Source organism: Pieris rapae, chromosome 1 (genome assembly GCF_905147795.1).
Source record: "Pieris rapae chromosome 1, ilPieRapa1.1, whole genome shotgun sequence".
NCBI classification, from domain to species: domain Eukaryota; kingdom Metazoa; phylum Arthropoda; class Insecta; order Lepidoptera; family Pieridae; genus Pieris; species Pieris rapae.
In genome coordinates, this window is record NC_059509.1 from 10756069 (window position 1) to 10782133 (window position 26065).

The 26065-nt window shown below is 34.4% G+C and overlaps 1 protein-coding gene across 4 annotated transcripts in view; it reads right to left on the minus strand.

The window, feature by feature from the left end:
- The window catches only part of LOC110994316 (unc-112-related protein), a 39207-nt gene that overhangs the window by 11400 nt on the left and 1742 nt on the right, over positions 1–26065 (minus strand). For 2 of the 4 annotated variants that reach the window (XM_022260882.2, XM_022260899.2), the window contains exon 2: positions 9024–9029. The exons of the other annotated variants lie outside the window; for them this stretch is intronic. In XM_022260882.2, coding sequence (XP_022116574.1) covers positions 9024–9029 — 6 coding nt within the window. The remainder of the gene's footprint in view (positions 1–9023; positions 9030–26065) is intronic. 4 annotated transcript variants of the gene reach the window in all.

Genomic DNA, 26065 nt, shown 5'->3' on the forward strand with positions numbered 1-26065 from the left:
TGATAAATTGAACTTCTTCCCTCGAAATCTTTTGCAACTTGTTTCCATTCTGTTACTCCTGACGGCATCTGAAAGGCTTAAAGATATACTAAAAATTTTATGCATTCACAGGTGACTGAAACTACATACTGACATCAGTGCTGACCCACGTGAAGTCGTAGAATCAGAAACAACCGACACTTTGGAAGCCGTCGATATTACTCCAAAACCACGTACTAAAAGGCTCAAAATATTATACGCGATGCTGGCGAAAATAAAAACGAATATGCTGCTACTAGATACCTATTATTATTAAATTTAAAAAGTACATAATAGTTACTACCTATGCGTAACATATTTAATAAACCTATGTTAACTTACCTTGATGTATTATTTCAATCCTTCTATAATAGCTGTACACACCTCTTGTATAAAAGTTGAAATCTAACACTCGGAACAGGTACATAAAACTTTTAAATGAATCTCCTGTTGCCAAAAACCGTAGAGTTATCGCAAATCTCGTGATGGCGATGAAACAGGTATTGCTGTTCTCATGTTTGTATCATTTCTTTTTATTTTTGGTCCAATTTTGTTTAAGAGAAAGTCAAAGTCGCCTTTTGAAATTCTAGCCAAGTTCTTGAATAATTTATTATCAAGGCTTATTACTGCTAGACTCAAATTGTCTACAGTTTCACGCCTATTTAAGTAAGGTCGAATCCTCAATCTCTTCTTTTTCTGTTCTTTTAAAATTAATATAAGCTGCTGCGACAAGTGTGATTTCATCAGCCATTGTTGCCGGTATGTGTGGCCCGTTTAGGAGTCTGCATCATGGGCCATACTATTGCTGACATATTGCAACACATGGCCCGGCCATAGATTGCTCGGCCATCATCTGCATTAAAACATTTTTGTGATGGCCGGACAATTAATTGCCAATAGTGCAGCCATCAATTGCAGAAAAACATGGCCCGTTTAGAAGCCCCATTACTAAATGTGTTCTTTAGTCTCCTATCTGGGTCTTCAGTTCAGTTCAAAATACGTCTTAAACAGAAAACTGAAAATCGTGTAATAAAAATATAGCTAAAATTTTTTTGTAATCAGTCTATACTGTAATTGTAAATATATACATATGTATAATCTAGTTAAAACTAACTAATATTATCACTTATTTATTTGAAGTTTACAATACATAGTTTATATATATACGTATGTATTATCTCAACGAAAATGTATTACAATACAGCGAGGAAATGCTAACGTTACAGGTACACTACACTGCCACAGGGACCAAACTTGATAAATTAGTTTTTATCTTCTTTTTATTAATTTTTATTATTACTATTTATGTTAATAAAATTGTAAATACTTTATGTATATATTATATATACATATATGTGATATACTCGATGTCAAGTATTTTAATTGGCGCTTATGTAATTAACAGTCGTTGTTGACTCGAGATTAATTAATTATTCCAACAGTAGTTTCTTATATGGCAACACTGTCAATCTCGAAGTGGCAACGCGAGCCATAATGGACCACCGCCTAGATTCGATTTCTATGCATATTAAGTTACTTAAAGAGACGTACAAGGTTTCTTAGAAAGTGTAGAGTGGCTTTTTATCTAAATACTCGGTATGACCAAAGATGATATGGCGATTTATTTCAGTGCGAAACTTCTTTGAATTCCGGGAATTAAATTTGAAGCCACAGAGGAAGTTAGAGCAGTATTTCTGTTTATATTGTAAACATTGACTATGCACCAATAGGCAATTTTAAAAAATCTTTAAATTAAACTTGTAAATTAAACGCCATTACCCCGGGTAAAACGTCACGTGCCAACCATAACTTGCACAGTTGACACCTACAGACTATATATAAAGGGAAATAATATTTATAATAAAAATTAAGCCTCATTTAATTTGAGACGTATTTACAATATACAAAATTAATTATATTTTTTTTTCAAGGAACTCAAACAGTTGTCCACTTGGCTCCATCTCTCTATCTTGAACATTTTCTCCCAATCTTTCACCAACTGCCTAATGGCAGGCGTTCCACATACTGCTGTGTCAGATGCAATCGAATGCTATTGCGTAGTCTATAAATGCCAAATAATGTGGTTTCCAGTTTTCTTTCCTTATTCTATCAATAATTTGCTAGGATAAAGGCTTCTCCATCCATAAAGCAAATAATGTATAGAGATTGTAGGTTGTAAGCTTATCGGTGTAACCAAAAGGAAAAAATGAAATTTAATTTCTATACATATATATTATACATTCGTCTGGTAAATGGTTTTTTCTTTCTTGTCTATTAATGCTTGATCTAAACTGATATATAATTATGATTCAGCTCCACATAACGGTTATTTAAAAATAAACCTATTATGTATACTCACACTATATTAAAAAAAAATGGTCGAAATTTCCATATAAAAGCAAGCTTTTCTATAATATTAAACGTTTGTGAACCAAAACTGAATACTACAATGCATAATGTAATATGCAACGTATTCTTGTCTTTATAAAGGCATATGTAGGACAATCAATTTATTTCTGTCATCAGACAATTCAGTAGCCAGACTTATGGCTCCGATTTATATTTCCCAAATAAGTCAGTAGTAACTACGTTTGGATAAACAAACTATTTTATCAGCTAAAAGCAGTGTTCGTCTGCAATATTTGGACATGATAGTTTTGAACCTTTGCGTATATACATATAAGTATATTTTTATCTGAGTGATTGATAAAACACAATGGTTTGTGCTGTAGGCGTAATAGATGAATAATTTATATGAGAGAATTATTTATACAAATTGTGCGCTACGGATACAACCATATGGTCCATTGTAAATTTGTTAACAGCATCATATATACAGCATCAATATACTTTCCTGCAATATTTTAATTATTATATTCAACGAATTACTTAACGTATTAAATATTTCCGTCCAATGTACCGATTTCTGGTTTAGCATGACATTTCTTTTTTCCTAACATTTCCTTGATTGCAAAGTTTGAAAGTTTATTAAAATTATTAGGAATTTAAATCTTAGTTTTTCATTATATGTTTTGTAAAAACTTACTGTATTTTGTTAACAATATCCTAGAAATTAAATTCCAAAACCTATCTTTAAGTTTTTTAAGCATACAATTCTTTTTTACTTAATTACGTCTGTTACATTATAAACGGGGATATAAAAAAGTATGAAAACACTGCAATATATAGGTAGCATTATACCACTGTATAGATAACCAAATACAATATTTTAAAGAGGTTTTAATTTAAATTGATTGCGTCAATTACTCTTATCTTAATTACTTCACCGATACAAATGTTAATTGAGCTTCGTTGCACACCAAGAAGGTTAATACAGCAATCACAATTATTCATGGTCAGTTTTTTTGACCGCTGCACTGTTTTCTTTCTACTAACTAGTTTACTTTTTTTTTGTTTTTTTTTATGTTACGGGAGACAGACGGGCAGGAGGCTCACCTGATGTTACGTGACACCGCCGCCCATGGACACTCGCACTGCCAGAAGGCTCGCAAGCGCGCTGTCGGCCTTTTAAGAATCGGTACGCTTTTTTCTTGAAGGACCCTAAGACGAATTGGTTCAGAAATACTTCAGTGGGCAGCTGTTTCCACATTGGATAGTGCGCGGCAGAAATTGCCTTCCTCTTTTAAATGTTCTAAAAATGTTATTTTGATTGCAAATTAATGTAGCCGAGTGTGTTTGTCTGTTAGATTTTTATCTTGTCTTTGCTATGTTAATATTCCATTGGATACATTTTGTATATAATTATTTATAATTACTATTGTTTCAATTCCTATTAAATTTCTGCTATACAGAGACGGTTTCAGCCGGTAGAAACAGTAGAAAATCCTTTCATAATTAATTCTATCTCTGTACTTAATTTATAATAGGCGTCCCAAAGTAAAATATTTCTATAAAATCAGTGCACTTCAAGGAATTTAAACTTCGATTGGGTCTTTAGTTTTAAAACCCCTGAGTATAGACCAGCATGATTGCTTTGTTTTTCCATGCTACCATCTGATCAGCGTGTTACCGAGTATTAGTCGCCAGGTCACAAATCTTTGATGCTATGACTGGAACCTATCAGACGCATTGCGCCTTAAAACTAAAATGTTGAATACCCAGTGTATGGTAACAGTAGTGTAAACAGAAGGGTAATTAAACGAACCGTTATCTGTAGAAATAAACAAATCTCGCACTACAGAGCAAACAGACTACACAACGTTTACTTTAACAAGTGTTTGACATTTATTTTGCAGTCGTGCCACAGATAATAAGTGTTAAATGTCATAGAATTAATAAAAGCGATTTATTAATAGGTCAATCTTATTTCCAATTCGACTAAGCGTAATTCAAGAACAGATCGTATCACTTTAATAAAGCCGGAATTGCATTCACAAAGCTCCCAATTTTGACATATCTTTTGTTTGTTTTTTTTTTTCAATTCGACTTTGGGTTCGACAAGAAAAGATCGTACCAATTGAAAAAGACCGGAATCGCATTTGCAAGCCTTCATTACAGTTTTCGAGTTCGTTTGACCCCGTTCTATCAACAAAATCGAATTCAATCACGATTTTTGAATTCAGAACATTAAACAAATTATAACAATACATTTAAACTAGAAATTAATGATAAGGTTAGGTTAGTATAATGCCGTATACGAGAAAGATGAAGCAGGCATACATCTAGTATCATAAATGATCATGTAGCTGACCTTTTGAAGATTTTAAAAACATTCCCCAATTATATTTATAATATACTTTGGTTATTATTAGATTGTAAAAGGGAACGCCGCGCCGCTCCATGTCGCTTGCCTGTGATTGGTCTACAGATAAAGTCGACCAATCGTAATCTAACATGATGTCTTTTGTTTCACATTATCTCTCTTAGTTATAAGTTAATTAAGAACCTTAGTTTTTTATAGAACAGGGGGCAAACGGGCTCCTGCTATTAAGTGACACCGCCGCCCATGGACACTCATCGCCAGAGGTCTTGTGATTACGTTGCCGGCTTTAAGGAATTGGTACGCTCTTTTCTAGAAGGATCTTTTCGAATTGGTTTGGGAATACTTTAGTGAGTGGCATATACTGGCCTTAAAAAGTGCTTAGTTGTGGAACGACGGATGTCGAGGCGATACAAAGAATTTCGTATTCTGCCTCGACGTTATACGAAGACCGAATAAAAAATATGAAAGCACAGTGAACAGTGTATGTATTGCCTTATTCGATACATTTAATAAATTCCTAATACACGAACATGACCAACTAAGGTGAAAGACAGTTCCTATTGTATTTTTCACTGTCCTTATTTGATGAAAAATGCGTGACATAAGCGATGCGTGGGCGCGCAATAGATCTCTGATCTCCACCCACCGCTTCCGACGCGGAGGCGGTCCACCACCTGATGAAGCAATCCTCGGTTAAAAATGTCTTTGTCGATTCGGATTACCATACTACTATAGACAACGATTGTGTGTATTAAGAATGTTTCTTACTATTGTACGTTTAAAATACGAGTAATATTATTTCAGCTATTGATATTTTTATTGCTACAGGAAATGGCTGGAGGCTGATCGGTAGAGCCACTTGTTTTTTTTTTAATTGAAATATTGGTACAAGAACTACACTATACAATTTTTAATGAGACAAGCACTGATAGGCAAATATCATATACACGATATTAAACAAAACAATAAAATAACAAAAACTAAACGAAAACCAATTTTTAAGTGGGAGCAACTATGCATTCCGACCCAGCTCATTTATCAAAATGCCCAAAGCTTTGACCAAAGCGCGATCTTCTGCACAAGTCTTATGTCTTTGAATAAAAGTGCATGAGCCAGACCTTTAAATGTCACTAACAAAGCTTTAGTTTAAATGGCATTGAAACCGCTATTTGCGCTAAGCAATAAGCCTTTAATAAGTAATTTTAGATTAAATTGGTTAGCACTAACGTAGAATCATCTTAAGCCACAGAAGAACAATTCTAACTACTAACTTAGGTAATGTCTCAGCAAAGTCAACTGACACTTGCAACGGGCAAGTACAATTTATCTAATGGTAATTCTAACTCCTAAAAATTCGTGTATATTTGAATGTAACACTGGTTTAAAAATAAAAATAAAAAATACATTTATTCGGATGAATCACATGATCACTTTGAATATTCAACTCTACCGCCTGTTCGGAAACGCGACCAGCACACAAGGTGAATTCTTTTTTAAAATTTTTTTAGAGTCTTTAGTTATTAACAATTCTTACATAACATACAGTTAAATTATTTTTTATTTCAAGCTCTAAGGTTCAATTGACAGTCACTACGTTGTTATACGAATATATAAAAGAAAAAATGAAGCAAATATTCAAGTACACTTCAGTATACTTCACAACATTGATTGATTTTACTTATTCAAACTGTTTAGTTTAAATTGCAAAAAAATGTAGTCTTATCTAGCAATCTGAGAGCCTAGTAGCTTCAGCGTGCGACTCTCATATCAATTGTAGGCTGCGCCAATAGACATTCTACGTGTGCATTTAACATTCGCACAAACATGAGGAAATGATGTGCAAAGGTTAAATGTGCACATAGTATATATGCAGGACAACGTGTGTCGGGTCGACAATACGTATATATAATACCTAAAAATGTTGGAGCGCCACTGATTTATATATTTTGTTATACATTTTGTATTTGTGTCTGTCCTGTCCTTATTTATAAATCAATATTATGCAGTAGTAGAAGATCTAAGCGGACTCGGGGCATAGATGGTAATACATATTATTGATGAGATCATAAAAGGAATTCATAATAATATATGCGGACTAGGTTATGTGCAATGGCGAGATAAAATAGCCGAGGCTGACTAATGGTCGTTTTATCTATTTGAAATTATGTTTTGTATAAAATTAATGAGTATGTAGAATTGAGGCATTTATGTCAAATAGGGTAAGTATATATCAAAGCATTTTGACGCTCCAAGTATGACTCACGTCTGGCAAAATCTATCTCTCGCTATATACTATTGGAAGTTGGATGAATCAGAGTAGAGATTTAACATGTACTATGTCTGAATAACTATATGTCATAGTTCGCGCTTAGTAGACGATTTAAACGTCCAATATTCACTTGGCTAGCAATATTTTAGGCCATCACACCGATGGATGTAAAATGATGATTACATCACTAAGAGCATCTCGGTAATTAGCCTTTAATTCAAACAAATTGTGTGGTATGTACGTAACATACAAAACTGTTTACCTAATGTATGTATGATATCATCAACATATATTTTTAAATATTGTTAAGCTAGATATATAACTATCGCTGGCGCTTCATCCTTTTTAGGTCTGGGGCTCAGATTGTTCATGATCATTTCCTAATCTAATAGTAGGTGAACAGGCTCATGTGCCTGACGCACGCCGTCGACTGTAAGGGTGTTAGGCAAGCCGGTTTCCTCACGATGTTTTTCCTTCACCGTTCGAGCAAATGTCAAATACGCATTTAGAGTCCATTGGTGCACATCCGGGGATCAAACCTACGATCTCAGGGATGAGAGTCGCACGCTGAAACTACTAGGCTAAGACTACTCATTTGCTCATGCTAGGTCATTACTGCCCTATAGTAGATCTATATCTTGATCTAACAAATACTTAATTCAACCATTACAAATGTTACGGCAAACAAAATTTTTTTTATTACCATAGATAATGACCACACATAATGTCAAAGGCAAATCGGAGACCAAAACTAATAAAATGGATATATCCATTCGAAAGAGTTTTGTTGCACGCAATCATTGATCTTATTACTTTGTTATAAGGTTCAAAATTGTTTGATTATAAAACTACTTAATAGTGGTAATAAATACAGTATTTCATTAGTTGGATAGATAACACGTAGTGATTGTCAACAAGCTTGCTCACAATGTTTACTACATAATTTCTATTTTAAAACACAATTAAAAAAAGAGATCTTGCACTGTGAGCTGACAACCCTAAAAAAGTAGTTGAAGATTAGAAGAAAAATGCTCAAGATAGAGAGAGATGGATCTAGTTGGAGGAGGCCTGTACTCTAATAATGTCGGATATAAGCCCGGGTCCCTTGGGTTGAATGTCTTGGCGAAATAAAGTATATAAAACCGTACAAATAATATTAAAATATACATATCTATGTTTAAAACATCTCAACTAGCTCAGTTGGTCAAAAATGGATTGAGATTGGTTATTGGGTTTGGGCGTTAATGGGTGTGGCGGGTTGAGGTGTTTTTAATGCGTAGGGTCTAGCTATCCCTCTGAATAGTAGACCCCGCGTCAAGCTCGATACCCATGGCACGGGCCTGTGTAAGCGCAATTATACCAAATTAAAAAAGGCCCAAACCCAAACAGTTCTATAAAAAAATATTGATAAAAAAGGAATGAAATTATTATTACAATTGAAACAGTGTAATTACTCAGTGCGAGATAAATATAACACGTGTTAAGGTGTTTCATAATATTTTCAATAAAGGAAAATTATATTAATAACAACATTTCGTAAATCCCCATTGTAAAACACGAGCACGTACGTTACGAAACGGAAAACCGCATTATTTAACTAATCCTAGGTGAACGACTATAGACTACATTATTCTCACTCAGGCTTTCTTAGTTTTATAAGCGTGGCCATTTCCTAGATCTTCGGAATGATGCACCGCAGCAGCTAGACGCAGGCTCTCTTTTCAACAGCTTTGCAGTCATTCATTTCATAGCAATAAACTAATTCATGAGATTTACGCCCCAAGATTATAGAATGTTTCATTGCATTCATTCGTTATATAGCAATAAACATTTGATTATTTCGCTTATATTCTATTGCTGTATGCGAGTAACTTACTTGTTTACCTTTATTAATAAAGTTACTTTGACTTTGATTGGTGATCATATCAACAAAACTAATAATTACCAACAAAATATCTACATATGTTATTCGCTGTTACCTTCGTCTTGAGTATGTAATTTAGTTCTGCATACCTTTTCCTGTAACAAAAACAAAACTAAATTAATACCACGCACGCAAAATGTTAATCACCGTTAGTAATTAGCGGCCTATCCCGACTTCGCACGGCTGGACATTTTGTTAAATATTTTTTAATACAGTTGCTCAAAAAGTGGCATATTGCAGGGAGGTATAGCGTTCGGAAAGGGGGCTATTACACACTCGTGCTTTTTCTTTGCCATTCCCGCACTCGTGCGTTCTCTTTGCCAAATGTCAAAACAACGTGTATTAAAAAGAAAGAACCAACCACGAAGGTTTTATTAAAAAGATTCATAGAAGTTTTTATGATATATGATTTCTAAATATTATAATAATTGGACTCAATAAGTTCGGTTAGGTTTCTTTTCATTTCATATCAATAAAAAAAATATTAAAGAGAATTTTATAATATATGCAAATACGTATTTTTAAAAGGTTTACTAATAATTGGATTCAGTAAGTTAGGTTATTTCATTTCTTATCAATAAAAAAAACTAACCATGAAATTTTTACTAAAAAAACCACAGAAGTTTTTATGATTCATCCAAATATTTTAAAAAGAAGCTATTATTTGTTTCAATATCAGATTTAATGATTGGATTCAATGAGTTAGATTTGGTTTTTTTTCAATAAAAATTCCCTTTGCCTACCCAGAATGGGTGAAGAAAAGAAAAAACAAGCTTTGCTCATATTCTTTGCGGTTGGCGCCATTTTCCGAAAATTTTCTTGCGAGTTGAGTTATTTATTGCACAAAATAAGTAATTTCGACGATATTTTATTTGAATGAATACCACCCGAACTCAGTATAATTGCACAAAATGCTTCGGAGAACAATTTACCGGAAACATATAACATATCTACGTGCAATGAATTTATTCCGTAGAGAGAAGAGAAAAAAAGCAAATAGTTTAATTAAATTGCTTAATTTTTTCGCAACTGTATTAAAAATAGTCGTTCAGTACACGTGCGGTACCGTCATTGCAAAGAGTTCCGACAAATGTCTACCCGAGCCGAGGCGCAGCCGAAGGTGAGGGTTGACAGTCGGGACAAGTTTCCGGGACAGGCTTTCCGCACTTGTAATGAAATATACTATTGAAAATTAAACGCCTATGTTATTCAGGGATGATGAAACATCAGACCCGTCCTTGGGTAGAATGCCTGGCGAACCTCGAGGACCCATCTTAAGGGCGTGTTAGTTCTCACTGCTCTTCTGAAGGGCTCTCAGTGTAGACCCAGTCCCCGTGTCAAGTACATACATGACGCGGGCTGCGTAAGCGCATTTAACCTCGTTAAAAAACTGAAAAATTCCCCTAGTTTTTTTAAACTTATTCGTTACAAATAAAAATATAATCTATAATATGTCAAGTTGCTGGGAACTGCTCAACAAAGTCCTAATTTCAAAATAAAAAGTTCCTCCATCAATTTCTATAGTCTATTGACTTTATTAAATGGTGATAAACGTATAAGTTTATTTATTTAAGAAGTCTGGCTTCATATGTTACAATATAATTTATTGGAATGCACACCCACAATGCAAATAGTGGGTGAAGAGTGAAAGTGGTATTACGAATTCATAGATTCCCCTTTAGAAGCAATATGAATGTTACGAGGTAATACAATATTTAACAATCCACATTTAAAGCCAAGAATCACTTCAAATATCGTTTTATCGCAAGATACTATATTGATAATAAAAATGATTTGCAGTTCGTTCGTGTCGCTTAAACTCGAAAATCGTTAGACCGGTTTGGCTAATTTTGATCTTGAAATATTTGTGAAAGTTCAGCGAAGGTTTAAACGGTAATTTAAAAAAAACAAAAGCTTAAATAATTTAATTTTAACTCTGTCTTTTGTTTGTTGTCACTTGTCACATGTTATTTTTAGGTTCGTTCAGAAATTCGTCTTCCATAGTATTCGTAGGTTCGTAGGTACGTAGGTAGGTTCACCTCGCCATTACATAATATTCCAATCACAAAAACATTTCTACAGTTTCAGTGTTTTACATACAAAAAAAAATGAAGAAATTATTAACATATTATAGAAAATAGAGTTTTAAATAGCTTTTTCAGCTTTACAACCTTCATTGCGAGATCACTGACCGTATTCCAACTAATTATACAGTTTGCAATTAACAATTCTAGAGCAATTACCAATTGAGGCGCGATCTTCGAATCCATACGCTAACCAATCATCCCCGCGAAGCCCCAAAACCAAGTCAGTGAACCAAATATAGACTTATTTATTATAAGCTCAAATAAGAAATCTCGGCCAAGTAAATCTTTGTCTGATAAGGAAATGAAAGTTAAACAAAAGTTATCTGTCACTCGCGCTGTAATCTATTATTTTTAAATCACACGATCCCCAACAAAGTGAAGGCTTCCTTCATAATCTTCCTTTGTCTCTCATCTTCGCTTCTATTCTACAATATTTTCCAGCTATCACTTTCATTATTTCTTCCCAGGTTTCTGGTAGACGTCTTCTCCTTTTTCTTCCTTTGGGCCATTCCAAATACGTCTTTCTGAACCGTCTGTCAACAAACACATCCAAAATCACCGGCCCATTACAATAACTTATTTGAATATGTTACGACGGTAATTATGTTTGTAAAGCTTCGTGTTACATTGTTTTTTACTTTCTTAAATTTTGAAATAAACACATACTAGATAAAAATATTATTTGGCTGATATAACTCAAACTCGATTAAACAGCTCCTTTTAATAAGATCGTAAACAAAATAAATTTATTCAGTTAAAATCTCGCGGTCCTTAGTATATCAAACAAATGATGGCATGCGAAGTGCATCCAATTAACTTTACCACATTGACGTCATTAATATGGTTACCAGCTGCTGCAACATATGTTATTGCTGCATCATCTAACGTCCTCAAATAATCGGTTCAAACCCCAGGATACTTGGCCTTACGAGTTCTGTATCTGTTTCCTTAATTCTCCTTTATTTGAGATAGGTGACATTTTTTGGGTTTTTTTTATGTACCTATTTTGCTCTTTTTTTATATAATCGGACCAGAAGGCTCGTTGTATGTTAAGACTACCCCGCCGTCCATAGACACTATCTATTCCAGAGGGCCGCGTTGCCTTTTTAATATTAGTTCCTAGATCCATTAGGTCCGAGATAGGACCTCTAGAGAATCGCACATCGAAATGGACAGAACACTGTACGTTTGTTATGCCTTTGCTAAACTTGCTGAGTTTCTTGCCCGTCCTTCTCAGAACAAGACCTCCTGGTAGTTTTGGCATGTCCTAAGACGCATCTAAACTGGATAAACTATTTATGTTTTTTTTTATTATTTTTAACGCCTTCTGTGACTAATATCTGATCACCAACTTGCTTATTAAATATAAAAAACTTACACCATGATCAAGGATAGTGCCTTTTTTATCCTTGACAATCTTATACAGCCACTTGTCAGTTGTATCAGGGCATCAATTACTAACATGATTGGAATTTGTGTCGGTTTCTCTCACAGATTGAGTTAGACCTTTCTCACCTTTTTAGCTATGTTGCTGACATACAACTACTTGCATTTTCACCATACAACACAAACACAGCTTTCTTCATAACTTCTAAGGCTATACTTCTATGGATTTAACTTCTAATGAGAATAAGAACTACGTGTTCGTTATTAAATTTTATTTAATAACAATCTATAGTTCTCATATTCTGCAACAAATAATGGCTAGCTAATTTTTTTATTAAAAGGTACATTTTAATAGAGTAGTTAGATATTACTTTACAATATCAATCATATCATCACATTAGTAAAATATATTATTACGTTATCAAATTATTATTAATTATAATGTTTTACAGATTTTTTTACTTACTATAAAGTCTTTACATAGCTTTATGCCCATGTACATAGCCTCGAAACTATGTCTGTATTTTTTGACTGATTTTATGATTCAGGATGTAAAAATTAAGGACATTTTATCTTTACCTTATAAATAACTTTAACAACAAGATAACGACTGTGTTCCAAATTTAAATATAACTTGTAATTGCAGCTTCGAAACCACATAATTATTCAGTGAAAGCTGCTCATAATTATTATGTCATCATTACGGTGTGGGGTAGTAATAAAAATGGCGTATCTACTTGTTGTCAAATTATTACTATAAATTTATATGATTAATTAAATGAATCTTAATTCAGCGTATATCAAACTAGAACTGGTTATAAACTCTCTGCCACTGTTTCTACTTGCCAACAATTTTCTTTCAAGGAGCTGCGCTACATCAAATATATTAAATCAATGGCCCTACAACCTTTTTAGGTCTAGATCTCAGATTTCTGTATCAGTTTCATGATCATTTGTCGATCTAATAGGCAAATAGGTGATCAGCCTCCTGTGCTTAACACACGCCCTAACCTCCTGGTTTCCTCACGATGTTTTCCTTTACCGTACGAGCGAATGTTAAATGCGCACATAGAATTGGTGCCGGGGATCGAACCTACGACCTCAGGGATGAGTCGCACGCTTAAGCCAATACTGCTTATCAGAAGGTCATTAGCAATACTAGATGAATACCATTTTGTATGCAATTTCAATGTACTGATGTCACAGCCTTGATTACGTATAAAAAACTTAGTATTGAAGTTCAATAGAAATCGCTATTTGAAGCTCAAGAGAACGTTGTGTTTCGCTAGCCTAGATTTATGAATCAATGTTATTTAATAAATGTACTAGGCTTATAGGTAAAACTATTAAACGCCTGATTGAGTCAAAGGGATTCATATTGAGTGGAAGGCGAATTGATGACTGACAATATTTTTAAAGAATTAACGTACGTACAAACTATATACAACACTTTATTTACATCACAATAACACAATACAGGAGAAAATGGGCGGTTTTACTGCTACACCGTTCCATCCAGTTCTCTATATCAAGTTATATACATACATATTTTTATATTACTTCTGCATTTATTTGCAGTAAACTGAGCTTCAGATTCATTTCATTTATTATAGTCCAACCAAGATGACCAATCACCTGTTCTGACTTGAAAATTCATCTTAAATTGAATCATTTCGATTCGATCGATTTGACATCATACATTCGGAGAGTACCTCGTCTGTTAATGACGTCATAAAATAATCCAAAATAAAACGTGCCATGACCTAATTTCAAATTTAATAACTCAAATGATTTTTTAATCTCCAAATTGTAAGCTAAAGAGAGTAACACAGTGTAAATGTAATTAAATTTAATAGTATATGTACAACATGTTTAACGTTATTTACGATTAATTAATTTAATACTAAAGTAATATTTGTTTTAATTTATTGCAAACAACACCAGATGGCGTGTTCAATGTCACCGAGTTGAAATAAACAGTTTAAACTTTGTGGTTACATCATTTCGGGGCGAGCCTTGTATGTTTTACCTTAATGGTTATTGTATATTTACCAGCGACATTTAATTCACTCGACAAATTTTAGGTACTGCAATTTTGATAGTCGCTGTCATGTTTGTTGTGTTAATTGTCAAACTTCAAACAATTAACGCCCCACAATTTTGGAAAATTATCTTCAAGAGTTTTAGAAAAGCCACTCTCTTAAGGTATTGGCCTCAGATTTCTCAACATATTTCGTGAAATTTTGTTTCTGTTTGTCACCCTTGACAGATGCCGTCGACTTTTCGCCGCTTACCACATGATTTTTTGGGGCAAAGGTGGTTTAAATTATAATATTTTGAGGCAAAGAGCTGTCTAAATGGAGCTAGTGTACCTCCCACAGGTACAAACCAAGTTCACAATAGAGGCAATATAAAAGGTATTATACGATTAATACTATTTCATTAAACACTAGATGACAAGCATTTATAGGGTAACCGACTTTTTAACTTATGCGCAGACCCAATTTTGTAATGTTGTCTGAACATATTTACGCTTAGAGCCAACAACGCTTAGTGTGGGAAAGGGCGTGGGAGTATAACCGGATTATCAGTTTTCCATCATGCTTTAACATGATTGATGTTTTGCATCCGTTAATGGCTTTTAGTTAAAGTAGCCCAAATGACAATCACCATACAGTGAAATTAGGTTCACCAAATTTAAGTCATATTCATATATGTCATAAAACAGTGGCACTACTGCATATTATGAATCAAATATGCAAGTAATAGGCGACTTTTCGGTATAAGGTTTACCTACTCATGATTTTCTCCTTCATCGTTCGAGCAAATTTTAAATGCGCACATAGATGGAGAGTCCATTGGTGCCCAGCCGGGGATCGAACCTTCGAACGCCGGGATGTGAGATGCAGTTTAAACTAGGTCAACACTGGTGCAATACCTGCTTATGTGTATATATATAAGAACTTGTCTCTTGGGAGCCTTCAACCGTTTTCCTTTTAGCTAGTATTCCATAATTAATATAGTAAACACATTATTAATAATTATTTATCGTTTAACATCCGCTGAGCCAACGAGGAAGTCCTAGAGGAAGTATCCATAACCATTTACGTTTATAGATTATGCATAGATCCAATTATAATGCCCCAAGTGTACCTACAGCAACAACACGGCGCCATATTTACGCGATCGGCGCGTGCGCAGAACGGATACACAGAGTATAAATAGACGTTTGTCTATTTTGGAGAGCGCCACAGGGCGGCCATGTGCCACTAAAGATGATGTCTGGGATCCTATTTATTGTAATTAGATTCTGGAGCAATGACTCATTTATGTTTTCAATGCGTGTCGATTCAATTGCTTCTATTAAGAGGTGGAACATAGAAATCAAATATATGTTTTTTATACAAAAGATTATTTAAATTACATACAGTCGACTCGATAATTTGAAACTCAAGGGACCAGTGATAAATTTTAAATTACCACAAGTTCAAAATAACAAGTGTTTAAAAAACGATATGCGACTTATAAAATAAGACTTGGACGCCACCGTGGCATGAATTTAATGGTTAGCAAGTGTGGACAACCTAAACCTAACCTAACCTAAACCTTTTAAGCTTCTAAAGGGTTTTGATTTTATAAAAATGGATTCATTTTACATTTAATCATCAATAATTAAGGTTTAGGTTGTCCACGCTAACCATTAAATTTTTGCCACGGTGGCGTTAATACGTAAGTACCATTTTTTATTTTCGATAAAATTTCATAGATTATTAGTTATATCGTTACAAAATCAAATGCAAAAACATGTTTTTCTTTAATATCAAGCATTCCATTGAATGAATGCAAACCCACGCGCATAAATCCATAATACCATTCAAAATACATTACTTTGTGGGTAGATTGTTAGGTAACTATCCTTGTACTTTATAAGATCTCACGTTGGTCATGGTACTGCAGCGAATTTTATAATCATACGCAAAAATTCCACCGATAAGGGTGTATCGAAACATTCATCATCGATCACTCTTTATTTTTAAATTTCCTATATTAATTATCAGTCACGTACATAAACATTTCATCATCATCAATAGCTGCAAAGCCGCTTATAATTCTTAGTATCTTTCGCTATCTCATTCTATATCCTGCTTCTTGCGTCAAAATTTGAACACCTGGTTTCGAGGTCCTTGAAAACTTTATCCCACCAACGCAGCTTCGGTCTACCGGGTTTTTACTTATCAACAGTTTGACAGTTCAGTTCTGTCGTTCGCCATTCGGTGCACTTGTTCCCACCACTTCGGCATGTTACTTTTTTGAATCTGTGTGTGTTGATCTGTTAGTGTGATCAAGCGAATGCAATATGTATATGCAATAAATAACCAAAGTTTTTTCGAAGAAACTTCCGCAAAAAAAATAAGAAAAGCAAGCTTCTTAGTCGGGCATAGGTTTCAGAACCATAAGTAAGCACTGGTCGCTGCAGATTTTTGTACAGAAAAATCTGATCTTTCTAAATTACGATCGCAAGTATTCACTAAGGCCAAAGTAGCAGCGATTTCCCTTCATTATGCGTGTACTGGTCTCTCCGCTGGGATTATTACCACAAAAACATTTAATACTTTTTATTAAGCGCTTAAGAGTCCCGTTTGCTATACTGACGATTATTTATATTATGATATAATAAATTCGCTAAGCGTAAAATAGTTTGAATGCGATGACACATCTAAGAATATACTTAGGTATGCTTATTTTATGCATGACTTGCATCTACAGCAATGGCGCACTTAAGTTACTAGTGTAACTTGAAAGGCCTAGATAAGCAAGTATAAAATGTATTAATAGCTTTATTATCAATTTATTTTAGTACCACCAATGTCAATGTAACCCAATCGCCATCAACTAGAGTGGCTGTAAGCGTATCGCAGAATATTTAAAGTTAAAATACTTTTATGTCATGATTCGATGAAAACTGATAAATGTACCATTATCAAATTTGTAATTATAAAATATTTAATGCATGTTGATTGTCATGTGGATAAATCGAGAGATAGAGATATATTAGAACCGTAGCAAGTGGAGATCTATATATAAATAAGTAAAATATCTAACGACTGATGAAACGAATGGGCTGTGTATTTTTTTATGTTCTAATAACTCGTTGGTGAAATTTAAAGAAATATGAATAAATAACAAAACCTTTTCAATAGATTATACAAAGACAGTAACCATCTGTTTTCATTTGGTAAAACATGACACGTCACAAATGTATACGAGGTATATTTAAAGAGAGATCAATGACCTAACATCGACCCCTGTCTGAAAGAGGGCTCCGCAGATTACTTACGAATTTTATAACCATGTAAGAAATAAAAAGCAATTCCGCTATACGATTTAGTTCTTAAGCTTTCAGAAACAAGACTTTGATTTTTGAATTTTGTCTGTAAGTGTACTTAGCGCTGTAACTCGTATCTAAATCTTACTCACTTTTAGTGGTTGGGCGAAAGGGCTAACCTTGCCGCAGTCTGGCAGTTTACGAATTACGGAGGGAATAAAAAAAATTGAATTTGCGTTCCCTTATTGCCATCATTTCTCATAAAATCTGATAAAAGCCAAGCTGATTGTAGATGGATTAAAAAAAAAAACGTTTAGCGGTTCAGCCTCAATGTTGTGACTTTAAAGTCTGGTTGTACAGTGTATTAGCAAAACATTTCTCTTCGGCAGGCGGAATGCTTCTAATTACTTCTTAAATCTCTTTTGTTACTTTTATCAATTACAATCCAGCCTATACAATAATTATGGCTAATAAGTAATGGTAATGTTCATTAACAGTCATAGTTTTGACACTTTGTTCGGTATCACAGTTGCACTTATGAGCAGATTTACTGCCAATTTTCCCCCCTCCACTCCTCTTATCAAGAAAAGTAAAGCTTCAAAAATAATAGTACATAAACGTAGCATAGACAATGTGTGGGTAATATGTGTAAAAAGTAAATAATTACTGTTGACGTAATCATCAAATAAGAAAATCAAAGAAATCCCCCCACTTCCCCCTATAGTGCTTACGTAATACTGGAACGGTCCCTAGGCATCTGGACCCGGTAAGTATATAATAATAGCATAGGCAGCAGAGTAAATCTTACTTTTAAAAACCTTGCTACCTTATCGTATCGTTAGAGGTAAAATTGTAACGTTGCCCGATGTCGCAATGCTAGTTACGAAATTACGGCACCACATCGTAAATGCGTCGGCGCACGTTAAATTAGAGCAAGGCATCTGGTGAGAAAATCAACTTGTAACCAGGACATAAACGTTTCTATATACTTCTGGTTCAAAATAATATTCCATACAATTCTTTCTTAAAGATGGCTAATGTTTAAAAAAAATCGTATTAAAGACTACACAAATTATTTCTTGGTAGCGGGCCTACTGGGCTGTGCTAGCCTCGCGGCTTGAGCGGACATATGCAGCCGATTTTTTTGATTCATGATTTATTTTAACGGGCTAGAGCTTATGTTAAGTGATAACACAGCCAGGACACCCTCATGCCAGAGAGGCAAGTGTCAGTTGCAGGTCTTTTAATAATTGGTACCCTTTATTCTTGAAGGACCCTATGTGGAATAGGTTTGATTAATAGACCCATCTATTGACAATTTTTGCGCAAGTAGGTAATCCACCTAACCAGTCTTCTAATTAAAAACAATTGTTTCTCTAGGAGTCAAAATAAGATCCACCTGTGTTTACCACTAAATAATATAGACGATCAATCTGCCATACGCATCAATGTAGTGAATTAGAGACGTTTTGAATTCCGTTCAAGCACAGAATTGGTTTCAACTTCAATAACAATCGGTTTACCGCTTAGATAACGTATGCTTTTTCCTCCTACGTACGCATAAATACAAAATAAAGGACTGGAAAATAACCTTATCCATAATACGTACTCACGTACGCACTGCACATGTATAAACAAGGTGAGCTTAAATGTTTTTTTTATAGAATAGGGGGCAAACGGGCAGGAGGCAAACAGGCAGGAGGCAAACGGGCAGGAGGCTCATCTGAAGTTAAATGACAGTCTCAATGCCAAAAGGTTCGAGAGCTTTATTGCTAGTCTTTTAAGAATTGGTACGCTCTTTTCATGAAAAACCCTAAGTCGAATTGGTTCGGAAATACATACTTCAGTGGGTAGCTGGTTCCATATAGTGGTGGGGCGCGGAAAATCTGCATTAAAAACGCTCAGTCGATAGAAATCAAAGTGATACGGATAGAATGTTTTCTATGTATTCTACCTTGACGTCCGATAATGAAACTAGGAATGTACGGAATTATTAAATACTTGTCCACAAGTACAAATTTTATTTATGCACGCATTACTTTTAACGAACTTTAACATTCAAGGACGTCATAATCTATGAACCCATGCCCATTGACCATGCTAAACGAGACAAGTTTGTAATAATTCAAAATATTTTTGCTGCAAAAAAATACGTTGAATATACGAACACTAATAAAGTAGAAATTTATTGGTCCCCTGATAACGAAGATAATGATGCATAAAAAGGATGTATTCAAGATACTTTGCGAACAAAGGTCTGGACAATTGAACTTAATGGATTGTTAAATAAAAGGAGTGGCGGTGATGCTATGAACCTTGACCTATATATGATATAAACAAATGAAAAGTGATGTGCAAATTACGTAATTATGTACGTTACTGGCTGTATTTTACGAGTTTACAGACGAGTGGTTTTCAAGGGTGCATTTTTTGCGCGCCAGCACCAAAGTCAAAAATGGAAATTATGCTCTTTTTAAACTTTTAAAGGCATTATGGGCGAGAAATGTCACATGCCAACGCAAGTCGATATTTAGTGGGTAAGATACATGCACAGTTTGCATAACGGCGATTTCAGGCCATACTTTATTACTTTGAGACTTTTCATCACCTAGATGACAGAATACTACAAAAAATGCATGCAATGATTATTACTCAGACAGGCGATGGATTAATATTTGACACACTTGTAATCTTGACTGCAACTATGCGTACGCTAATTATTCTATGAAATTGAATGCTTTATGACGATTCGTTATTTTCGAAATCAGGCACGCATGATTAAAGCTCATGAATGAATCTGACAGAGGAACAATTTATTATATATCGTTATTATACTTTTATTAAGCTACGTATACGCTGGTAATTTAAAATATTTCAGATTTGCAATTACTCATACTAAGTAATATAATAATCGGTAATCCTTTTGATATGACCATGACCTGTTTCAGCGATGAGGAAGAGTCACCCACGTAGTCCTGGAATGCGAGGCTGTGGCTGATCAATTTACAGAAATCCTCGGAGCAGTGAGGTCGCATCATGAAGCGTGTGCCCTGGAAACTTTTGGAAGTAGCCAGGCTGGCTTAGTTAGCCAGGATGCACAACGGACGTAATGAGAATATAAGTACTGAAACTGAGCCTACCAACCTTTAAATATTATGATCACCATAATCACTTCAGCTGGATAAAACGCCACAATTAATAATACTAACCATTATTTAACACAGTTCTTATATTATTAACCAAGTTCAGAAAATAATAATAATGATCCCATCATTTGAGAGTTCAAATTATATCAGTGTGGAAGCATGTATTTCGAGCGAGTTGTCAGCGTATTATAAATAGGAATTGGGACAACTCACGTGCAATATGACTAACTACAAAATTTGTTACGAGGTAACAAACATCCTTACACGAACGAGGTATCATCTAACAGTTTAACATTTTGAAATCAAAACATGATGTTCTCATATAGATTTTTTGGTTTATAATTGAAAATAAAACAATGGCGCTACAACCTCTTTTAGGTCTTGGCCTCAGATTTCTGAATATCTGCTTCATGATCATTTTAAAATCTAATAGGCAAGTAGGTGAGCAGCCTCCAGTGCCTGACATACGTCGTTGACTTTTTGGGTCTAAGACATGTCGGTTTCCTCACGATGTTTTTTTACTTTCTGTAAATGTACTATATACTATGACAGAAATTGTTAAATTATACTGAATATGGCAATAAAATATTTTATTTCCTTGTAGTTCAAGAGTTTGGAGAAACGCTGCCTTAGTGGGTACTAAGAATCAAAACAAACAGACACCTAAATGACCTTTGGACATGGTCATAGGTGACGTCACCAATAGCAGAAAAACCGGTCCAGATCATGCGTGACCACGGACGCTTGCGCACTCCTGAATCATCCGATTGTGGTTAGCTAGCGTAATATGAGTCTCAATACGATATCATTTCAATGGGAATAAACATTCTTCTTTCATAGCCTTAACCAAGAAACCGTCTTCGTTTAAAACGAGTTTTATTTAATTATTGATTTTGATTTTTATTGATTTGCGCAAGTAATAAACATTAAATATACTTTGGAGCTTGGAAATATTCTTAGATGACGTTTTCGAATGTGTGACTAAAAGCCCTGTTTTGTAAAATAATATTGGCATTAGCATATCAGGGAGCCTCTGATTACAGCTCTGAACAGACTTGAACTAGTGGATGAGGCGGCAATCGTCATTCATCACCAATAATAAGTACTCTATGCAATAAATCGTTCGAACGGTGAAGGAAAACAGCAGACGGAAGCCAAAAATCGACTTAGCTGGAACAATTGGCACCTACTTGACTATTAAGAAAAAATAACAGATACAGAAAAATGAGGCAAACTCAATCAACATCACTTTTGGGTAAAATAGAGCATAAATACATGAATTGAAATATTTTAAATTAATGAAATATACACGGTTGTATTATTACCACCGGGTACACGTGTGTGTGTAATTCATATAAAAATGGCTTCCGTCTTCGTAAAATATATTACCTCAAAACACTCAAGTGATATTATAAATTAATAAGGCAAATTATGTTGAACGCGACAATTATTGTAAACACCGGTCACCATCACAGTAATTTGAATTGCAACACGAGATTACTGGTTTATTATGAATTTGTAATAATAGGAAAAAGTAAATTGTAACTTTCACCATAAACTCTTACTCTTATCACTACTCTTATCACTTCCTCTGTCTCACTGTCGTAATTTTTTTATAATCATGTTTTCTATCATACAATTTTCTAAGAAATTTATGCACACATAGCCCAATTAATATCGCCTAGATAAAGGGTTAATAACCATTTTTAAGCCTCCTAAATATAGATTATTATTATTAATATAAAAATATGCAAAAAGAAGTTTGTTTAAAACAGCGGGGAAACGGGTAGAAGACTGATGTTAAGTGACACCACCGCCCATATACGTACACATATTACCAGAAGGCTAGCGAAGAAGATTCTTAAATAATTGATAAGGTGCTTCTAACTCGACTTGGTAGGGAAACATCTCCACGGGCAGTTGTTTTCACACGGCGTTGGTGGATTTAAAGAAACAATAACGTCAGTTTGTCCTTATCACTAACACGTCCTTTTGTAAACACAGAACAGTGACAGACTATATTTGCAGCTTTACGTATACGACCTAGACCTTAACAAGCCTATAAACGTAACCTCTTATTCATAACTGTACAACGTTTTAACAAACGCAATATTTTCATTACATTATGAACCCAATTAGTGAGAAATAACTCTAGAAAACATAAACTTATGTTTGAGTCCGAGGTGTGACTCCCGTGCGTCAAAATTGCATTGAATTTTGACATATGGGAATCTTAGTTCTCTCTATTTGAAGCTGGCCCTACTAAGTTTTGAAGAGTAAATCACACAAAAAATTACAAGCATCATAAAATAACTTGGCGAGAAGGAAATAATTAGATTAATAGCTCTATTATACATTCGTTGACTAAAATGGTTAGAGATTTGTGCATAAGAAGCAATTAGCCGGTAAGGCGAAGGGAAAGGGGGCGGTATGCGATACCGTTAATGTCCGGCAACAGCCCTAGTTGGTCACCTTCCACGCTGCAGCTCGATCTTGTTGACAATACAACAATTTTCCCCTTATTAATGGAAAATGTTACTACGAACGACGTCATATAAAGTAGCCCATCGATTTCGTTATAATTAGGGAGCGTTCAAAATTCGTATTCGATCGTAACAGATTATGGGGGGGGGGCGTCAACCTTTATATAAATATAGGTTGACGGCCCTATGACACAAAATGCTATCACAAATCCTGAATGTTAAATATTGAATATACCGAAACCAATTTCTATTTTGGCAACGCATAAATCAGCCAGTAGAAAAGAATTAATCCACGGATTACCCGTTGTCATACGAGTGAGTGGCCGACACTTGACATGCAATAATGCGGGTTTTGACGTAGGGGCTTATGTCCTGAGTGTCATTCAATACACCCAACCTTTTAAGATAAATCACAATCACCCCTGTGGTAACCTATACCATGACTGATGTTATCGATATTGAAAGATGTTGATAATTCATTTAAATTAAAAAGATATTTAACGCTCATCAATCGATTAAAAAACAAAGTTTATATTTATACAAATGAATATCTAAAAAGTTTTTAATTTCGGAACCAGTACGGTTGAAATTAAAAAGAAGTATTTATGGAGGACGACGACCATCGACTAAAAACTAGAGTAAAGTTAGTGTAACAGAACTCCATAATATAAAAGAAAGCTCGCTTCCCGCTACCTTAAATATCGTAGATAGGATATTTTGCTGATACATAGAAGACTTGATTTTGAAATTACTTACTGCAATTCCTCCATAATTTCAATGATTTTGTTAAAATTATCAAATTATAATCGTATCGAGTATTCGCCATAATATGATAAGATAATTAACAAGCAGCGGGCTTCTTAAAAGATTGGCGATTTACCAGGACAAGAGGATCACATGTTGCATTTAATTAATTTAAAAAAAAGTTTCATATGCTCTAAATTTTTTTTAAATAAGTAATTAATTTGACGTCGTTCCTTTCTTTCAAACTTCTATGTAACGCAAGAAATTTAATTTATTGTCCATTCTTTCGATTACAATCAAAATTATAACATAATTTTTTTTCAAATTTGAGTCGGTTCCGTCTCAGACGAGATTGACAAAAAAATAGAAAATCATTGAAGGCAGTATACTTTTCAAAATAAAATATTCTTTCAGCAAAATATCCTATTTAAGGTACTTTCCCTTTATATCCCATAGCCTTAGGGCGCCATGTATATATATGTATATCCAAAACATTTTCAATATATGGAAGACACCTAAGTCACGGCATGTCTCTCTCCATGTGAACAAAGCCAACCGAGTTATAGTTTTAAAATAAATCTTTGATGACAATTTTGACAACAGCTTATGTTAGTATATATACTATTGAAAATAATTAGACTAGTACAGTAGGTAAAATATTTTTTTCCAAGTAACAACACTGACAAACATTTAGAGAGCTATTTGTCATGCCCTTGAATAGTCATTAAGCAGTACTCAATAAAAAAATACTCATGATCGTCAACTCACTAAGATGTACGTCTGCTAATTTTACTCAAGTCAGCGACCCGGACCAACTATCAAGTCCCTCATGCATAGAGCAACAATGAGCGGATGATAACGTTATCTATGTCTGGCGGGGAGGAGGCGCCGGAAGTGTACTCGATATAACTCCCTGTAATACATATCAAGCAAGAAAAGAGACAAGTAATAACATAAATGATCAACTGTCAAGTTGGGTATTTTAAAAAAGGAACCGATATTGACACATGTCAACTGCTTGGTTTTTTTTATAAGCAGCAGGGGGCAAACGGGCAGGAGGCTCACCTGTTGTTAATTAACACCGCTATACCGCCGCCGGTGGACACTTTCAATGCCAGAGGGTTCGCGAGTGCATTGCCGGCTTTTTAAGAATCGGTACGCTCTAGCGGTGGTGCGCGGCGCTATATGGTGGAACCAAGGATGTCGACGTGATACGGGTGGAGTTTCATAACCTGCCTTGATGTCCGGTGACGAAACGGAGTTGCAGGTATTTATCCGAGAAAATACTCCATGGTAAATGCCGTAGAAAATGTTGGTCGCGACGTTCAAAATACAATCTTTTCATATTAAAAATTTATAATATTTTCAACGAAGCTGTGCAAAATGAGTGGCAGCACATAGTATAGGAGGCGCCACCTATAATGCTGTCATACTTAAGTAAAATACAATAGTAGTTGCTATATTTGTCTTTGGTATAGATAATATCGCGTACCCATACACAACATAAAATTCTATACAAAACATTTTTTTTTAAGAGTTTTATAGTAATAGTAACAATTGATGAGAGACGTGAATCTTGAGCAAAGCTACTTATTTTTAAAATATACTAAACTATAGTTTTTTAACTTTATCATAAAATAATTTAATTTAAACATATTTTATAAAAAAAAATACTTATATGAAAACTTTTGCACTGATTGAGTTATACAGCATTGCTTCTTTATGAATGGCAGATTGCAAAGTATGTTATATAAGCATATATCTTATCTGGTGTCTAGACCACGCCGTTCTTTTATTTGTAAATTGCGATACTGAGTGAATAAGGAGTTTGCAAAACACTAATTTAATCTATGGAACGCCATAGGAAATCCAAATTGCTATATTTAAATTTAGAATACCAGTAGTTTACAAGAACCATAATGTTTGTAGAACGATTTGTGGAAAAAGGCTTCCATTTTG